The following is a 7837-nucleotide window of genomic DNA, read 5'->3' on the forward strand; positions in this document are numbered from 1 at the left end:
CACAACACTCCCATTCCCCTCGATGAGATCCATCCCCAAACGTTGACACTAAAATGACCTGCAGTTCGAAAATAATTTGTGTAACGTGGATCATATCTGGTATTTTCAGGTCGGTAAACTCCAAGTTTTCCTTTTTTTGGAGGCCTGAAATATTTTCTCGTCAATAAACACCACACGATTCCAAAAATCTTGATCTCGGTGTATATGGTTTAATGGAAAAATGATGCGGGACTGCTTTTGTTGTGGGGTAAGGTCGGTTTTGTTTGCAGCAATCCTATAGTTTAATTGAGAATTTTGAATTCTACGCCAAACCGTGGTTTTTCCTCCAGGAAACCCAGACAATATTCGAGCATTTCTCGCATTTTGAAAGGGGTTTGCCACTAGTTCCTGAATAAGCGCTTCGTCCTCTTCAGCTGTACTGATTTTAGGTCTCCCGGATCCCCCTTGCCGTTCAAGAGATTGCTGCTGCCTCCACCTTTTATTAATTCGGAAAACTGTTGCTCTGCCTTTATTAAAATGATCAGCAACTGCTGTGATGAACGAGCCATCTTCCAGTTTAGTTATTATTGTTGCTTTTAGCTCTTCTGATGTATGTGGAGCCATGTTTACTGGAAAAAAATACTTTGCTTTTGACAAAGTGGCAAATAAAATTTTCAGAACGTCAGCATGACATAAGTAGAGAAATGGGGAACAGGTATCATAGAATATACTGCCCGAAATAATAAAAATGGGTTTTAAATCGTATTCAATTTTATTCGAACCAGCTGTACCTATTCTCTGCTTTTACGTTTGCTTCTTTTCAATAGAGTTTAATATTGAAAAGTACTTTATTAATAAACTGTTAAACTCGGTAGACAGCTCAAGTGAAGATTTGTAGGTCCAATATTAAAACAGATCAATAATAAATAAACAAATCTAATCAATATTTATATTTTTATAGCTTACAAAACATTTACGATTACTTGTCTTGTTTTTCATGTTTTCTTTAAATGTTCCTGACTGTAAGAAACAATGGCTGCATGATAAGTTTAAATGGTCCTAAAAATTCATTCTATTTAGTTAATGAAATTTATTTACCTTTACTGCCTACCTCGATTGCTTTTGGATGTAAATACAAAATATTATTACAAATTTTAGAAATTAAATGAGAATTTCTCTCGAACTTCCAATATCTGCTTGATTTCTGTCAGATAAATGACATTGATTGACAAACAAAACCAGAAAAACCAGCCTTCTCGCGCTGGTTAGTTTGGTGACAGTTATAACCGAATTTTTCAGGAACCGTGTTCCGTAATAAGAAAACTTTCAGGAAACTGATTGAAACACAACATAAAACCATAACCAAGGTAAGGAACGGAATACACCCTTAGGGTTCCTGAAAAATTCGGTTAAAACTGTCACCATACTAACCAGCGCGAGAAGGCTGGTTTTTCTGGTTTTGTTTGTCAAGCAATGTCATTTTTGTGACAGAAATCAAGCAAATATTGGAAGTTGAAGTGAAATTCTCATTTAATTTCTAAAATTTGTAAAATTATTTTGTATTTACATCTAAAAACAATGGAGGTGGGCAGGAAAGGTAAAATAAATTTCATTAACTAAATAGAATGACTTTTTAGGACCATTTAAACTTATACTGCAGCCATTGTCTCTTAAAGTCAGGAACATTTAAAGAAAACATGAAAAACAAGACAACAAGTAATCGTGAATGTTTTGTAAGTTATAAAAATATAAATATTGAATATATTTGTTTATTTATTATTGATCTGTTTTAATATTGGACCTGCAAATCTTCACTTGAGCTGTCTAACAAGTTTAACAGTTTATTAATAAAGTACTTTTCAATATTAAACTCCACTGATAAGAAGAAGCAAACGTAAAAGCAGAGAATAGGTACATTATAAATATATAAAAGATAAATTTTATAATAGAGATATTGAAATTTAGAAAACGTCAACATTTGATGTTTCCAGTATTTTACCAAACCGTTCCGTATCAAACCGATGTTTTTCAGGAACCGCTCTTTACCGTAGTTTACCGGTCTGGTTCGCCTGATTTTGCAAAGGAATACAGCCTTAGATTTTCTGCTGACTTGTTTGTTAATGTCAGCGTTTCTGCTCCATATGTCATCACCGGCAACATACATTATTCGTATACTTTTCTTTTCAGACATATGAGTATATCGCTTTTGAATATCTCTCGTAATTTTCCAAAAGCAGCCACTCCAAACCGATTCTGCGCTGTATTTCGTGCGTTTGATTTTTCTTTCCAATCTGTATTTCGTGGCTGAGATATTTGTGCAAGTACTAGATTGGAAATTATTTGAGTTTTACTTGCATTTATTCAGAGACCAACCTTTGATAAGGCTTGTATTATGTATTCCAGCATTTGTTTTGCAAATGGAGTCTTACTCACAAGATATCCAATATCCGATCATATCCGGCCTCTAACCGGCGTAAATGCGCAGTAGTACCTTAATAGATTTTACACTCTTGCAGGTACTACTGCTAATAGATTTTACACTCTTGATATGAAACAATAGTTCGACAGGGTTTCCAGATGTTCATCCGACCATACACTCTCATCGTCAAACATCGCTTAACTTCGGTGATTTATCCGGAAAACAAAGTCCTTCTGAAATATTTTTATCTCCTTAACAAGACCTGCAAATTATATCGGAAGTCAAATTGACATTTTTTTTGGTTGATAAGTGTCATAAAGTTTCTCTTGGAGACATTACCGCAAAATTATGAGTTATGATGTATACAAAATTTTGGTTATTTTTGCCACACTAGTAGGCCTAGTTACGTACACAGGTAAATTTTTTAACGCCAACATATTATCTATAATAATAATAAAAATTGGCGCCGGGAGGAACGTATAGCCACCCATACTAAAATATGTTAATAAAAAGTTGGTAGGCAGTTCTTTTAGTTTCAAAGTAAAGGAATTTTTTTCTAATTTTGGTCCGCGGTTATTTCCCCTAACCGCCACCTGGGCCCTTATTCTTGAAATTCAAGAATACTATTTTATTGTTTTAAAGTGATCCACGCCCATTTCCCGGTCAAGTTCTCCTCCCCAACATTCAAGAATAAGGGTCCTGGGGTCTCGTCCGATGGGAGTTTGGAGTTCACCACACGGATTTTCTCAAAAACGAACTATGGAAACACGAAATATCTCAAAAACTGCGACTTTTACTGATTTTGATGTTATTACAAATTTCGTTGCAAATATTATTCCTAATTTTAAAATGAAAACCGCGTTTCGCTAGCTACTGTAATTAATTCCCCCTCCCATACCCCCTTACCAACCCCCCACCCCTACCAAAAACTAATGGCCAGATTTTCGGATGCCACAGTATTTTTGTGCCAAATTTGGTTAAAATCGGTTTAGCGGTTTTTGAGATATCGTGTTACAGACGGACAGACGGACAGAGAGACAGACACTATGAAAATATTTTGTATTTAGGTCATTTATCACCCAAATAACTCATTTTGAGTGAAATTAAAAAAACTTTTTTTTTTGCCGATCTTAATAGCCTACCATACCTGTTGGTATGGTCGGCTAATAATATGAAATTAGGATAAATTAATACAATATCGGATTCATTACATCCGATACAAATAACAAAAAAAGATCAAGTAAATACGAGTATTAAAAATGTACATTTGAAACAAATACATTTCTCATTTTTATTAATCTATATTATCACTGGCACGAAAAACGGCCACCTTAAAATGTTCATGTATTTTAAAGTTTAATATATTATATTTTATTCTAGTGGGCCGATTTTGATGATTTTTAAGCAATATGTAGCTAACTTATTTGACTTTTTAGAATTTCTTTCCAAATTACAAATGAAAGTTCCCATCTATCAATTATACAAAGTAATAAAAAATGTTGACATTGTGGTGAAAGTTTGAAACACCCTATGGAATATGTTAAGATGCAAGGAATTTAAAAATTGTTTTATCATCTAGGTACATCCTTTCTTGACATTTCTGTCCTAGTCAACAGACTAAGTAAGTTGTGGTTCCGAATATTTGCTTCGTTTAATTTTTTTCTTACAGTCCGTTCACTTACATGTATGTACATTCCATACGCGCAATAAACTTGAAAATCTGACAAACGGCGGTTTCTTAGTGATAAACTTACAATAAGTTGATCGTTTCGATTCGAAGTTCTCATACGTAGGTTCTTAGATGTCTAGCATATAAACTTGTCTCGAGAAATCGACTGTACACCTTAATCGGTTTATCAATAATTTTCATCACTATCATCTGCAATTAAAGCAAACTTCTGGAGTTAAAATCATCTTTGTTAGAGTAACTGCCAAAAAAAGAAAAGATAATAATAATATGATTTTATTATTTCAATAACAGTGACAAAAAAAACTATTTCATAGGTCTAATAAGTAGCCCCAAAAGCAAATGCATGGTTTTAATGTAAAAATTTCGAAAAAATGCTAGTGTCTTCTTCAAAAAAAATAAAGCTATTGAGATAAACCAAAAAATAAACTATTGAGAAAAATGCATCTAGATAATAAAAGGATTTTCAAATTATTTGCTTTTTAAACATATTCGACAGGGTGTTCCAAACTTTTACCAAAATAACAACCTCGTATAATTAACAAAAACACGAAGTTTCATTTTTAATTTAGAAAGCGAAGCAAAAAAATCAAATAATTTAGCCACAACTTGCTTAAAATATCATCAAAATGGATCTACTAGAACACAATATATATAAAACTTTAAAATACCTAAAAATTTTAAGGTGCGTTTTTCGTGCCGGTGAGTGTAAATTAGTAGCAAAGAGATTATTTGCTTGAAGTTTTATTTAAGGTTATTTAAATTACATTTTACTTTTAAAAACATTAGCAATAGACAAATGTTATAACCAACATTAATCAGGAGAAACATTTTCCTTTTAGACTGCAATGTTGACGTTTTACGTTTACAACCCACTCCGCTAGTAGTAGACCAAAACTACAATATAGTTTATCATACAACTCCATTACAGAGAAATGAAAAAATTCATATATGTTGTCCTGGAAATAGTGTAATATATAATGGTGAATTAATGAATGTTGAATGTTTATCTCTAAACTACCTTGATGACGATGAATTTGAAGCTAATGAAAAAATATATCTATTTAATGATTTTAAATGCCAACAAATCCCTAGACACTCTGTGAAATACAATAAAAAAACATGTGAAAATGGTGGCACCGAAATTGAAATCGGTTATGATTTGAAAAGTATTTTTGTCGTTCAGATTACAGTTTGTTTTGATAACAACAATTTAACTCCAATTTATTCATATTATAATATTACAAAAACTATTGGTTATAGAGACGGAAAAGTTCCTAGAGTTTCTTTCGAAGAAAATGGATTCTACACAATATCAACAAGTTTGGACCGCTTATATGAACGAAATGCTGAAATAAAAACAATAAACACCTTATTAAGCCTAAATATCAATTCAGAAAAGTACATAAAAAGAAATGGAGACTTATTTATTAATAGAGGACACCTAGCAGCAAAAGGAGATTTTGTTTACTCGTTTCAGCAACTTGCTACATTTCAATATGTCAATTCTGCCCCACAATGGGCCTCATTCAATGGTGGCAATTGGAACGAAGTTGAAATAAATATAAGAGATTACGCAATGTCTAAAGATGTCAATTTAGAAATATACACGGGAGTTTATGGCATTTCGACATTACCAAATGAGAAAAATAATGCGCCCACAAATCTATATCTATTCACTGATAATAATAAAAACCTTATTCCTGTGCCACTTCTATTTTGGAAAGTGGCATACAATCGAAAAGTAAAGCAGGGAGTCGTTATAGTAGGTATAAATAATCCATATATAACGAATATTTCTGAACATATTATCTGCGAAGATATTTGGAACAAAATACAGTGGTTTAATAGTAAGCTCTCTAAGTATAGGCAAAATGTCAACTTCGGGTATACATATGCATGTTCGGTACCAGATTTTAGAACTGTAATTAAAGAGTGTCCCGATATTGATGTACACGAATTATTACAATAAATAAAAATTTTAAAACTAGATGTTTTAATTAGTAGTTAATATCTTGACTGGCTCTGATATATCGGTAGACAATGAAATTTACCCAAACTTGACTTGTGGTGTAGTAATTCTAATCCAAATTAAGTATGGAAAATATGGAATTTTCCATACTCCTAGACACTCAACCAAATCAAACCATTTACTGAAATATGAGTCAAAAGAAATACTTTTGTTCATTTTTTATTAAGCTGCCAACATAAATAATTTGTCTAAAATAAGAGTAAAAGTAAAAGTAAAGCAAAACTTCATAGATAAAAGTATCCTACTTGATTCATACCAAAAGTGATATGTCAAGAAAGACTAGTAACATCTGCTTCTAAAGATTTTCCTAGAGGGCCAGTTCTTCTGATTGAATTTAAGCTGTCGAATAGTGGTCTAAAAATAATATAAAATTTCCGGTATCAATTGCATTGGGGTCTAGGTCAACTTGCGATTTTGAAACAAAAAATAACAAAAAATCTACCAAAATATCTTGGTCCATGGTATGTGGAAGATAAAACTGCTCAATATGGTTCCATTTCCCAATACAGTTTTCCCGTTCATTTTAAAGTAAACGTCATTCTTTAACAAATTATTACTCACACCCTTGAAGAGATGAGATGAGATGTATCATATAAGGGAAGTATTTCAATTTCCTCCACCAAAAAAAAAACAAAATATTTATTTTCAATATTTTCCCTCTTGCAGTATTCATCGTTCTCTTTTATTAGTAAATTAACCACTGTTTGGTTTGGACACCTCGATCACAAACGGTGTAAGTAATTGTGAGACCTATTTCTTGGCATATGTTTATAATCCTTTCAATAATTTTTTTAATAGACAAACTACACATTGGATCACTACTATACTAAATAGTCCTTTGACCAAAAAAACATTGACGTAGTCTTCAATTTTATGCCGTCTACATCATGTTCGTCTAAACCCACTATAAAGTCTTCTTTTGCATAAAAATATAAGGAACTATGTACAGACATTTCGTCAAAGCAAAGAATATCACATCTGTCTATTGCTTTCATTTGACTAAGACAGATAGTTTCAAGTTCTCAAATATTTTTTACCTCTAGAGAAAAAGGAATTTAATCTTTTTTTTCGATGAAATCACAAACAATCTTCCAAGTAAACAATATCCTTTTCCACTAACCTTAAGAACTGTAAGTGCCATCAATTTTTTATTTAATGTAAACCCCCTCGCTTTAGGTTGCTGATGTTGGATTCGTATTTTTGATAATATAAATAACATGATCCATTAATTTTACGAAATTAGACGAAGATGCCATTCTCTCAGCTGCTTTCACTCTGTTCTTCTAATTTGAGACTCTGTTTCCCTGTCTGATTATCTTATTATTTGCCTCAGTTAATTTTTAATAAAATAATTTTGCAAATACTTCTATCTGGAAACATTTGCCTCTTTTAATAGACCGCGTATCGGAGGTACTAAAAATTAAAAAAAGTTATATCGTTGATTGAAGACATAAGAAGATGCGCAACCTTATGGGCGATTTCGTAGCACAAAACCTGTCCGAGATGTAGCTGGCGATACCGTCGCCGTTAGTCAACCTGTCCGAGATTTAGTTTATCTCTGCGCGCTGGTAGTCGTTTACAGCGCAGCGGATAAAGAATACTGTACCATAGTTCTGCTGTCACTCGACAGAGTGGGTGGTTGCCGGAGACAGTGTTGCCAGAACAAGTGATGGGCAAAACTGTTATTTTTAACAGCTTAAAATAACAGCTTAAAAATAAC

The 7837-nt window shown here is 32.6% G+C and overlaps 1 protein-coding gene across 1 annotated transcript; it reads left to right on the top strand.

Moving 5' to 3' along the window:
- The first annotated feature begins 2729 nt into the window (after positions 1-2729).
- On the top strand, positions 2730-6057 carry LOC115884513. Its single transcript, XM_030903116.1, has 2 exons — positions 2730-2813; positions 4928-6057. The coding sequence occupies exons 1-2, from the start codon at positions 2747-2749 to the stop codon at positions 6055-6057; spliced, it is 1197 nt and encodes a 398-aa protein (XP_030758976.1). The 5' UTR covers positions 2730-2746.
- The last annotated feature ends 1780 nt before the right edge of the window (positions 6058-7837 follow it).

Source organism: Sitophilus oryzae, unplaced genomic scaffold (assembly GCF_002938485.1).
Source record: "Sitophilus oryzae breed Bouriz unplaced genomic scaffold, Soryzae_2.0 scaffold_296_pilon_pilon, whole genome shotgun sequence".
In the NCBI taxonomy this organism is placed as follows: domain Eukaryota; kingdom Metazoa; phylum Arthropoda; class Insecta; order Coleoptera; family Curculionidae; genus Sitophilus; species Sitophilus oryzae.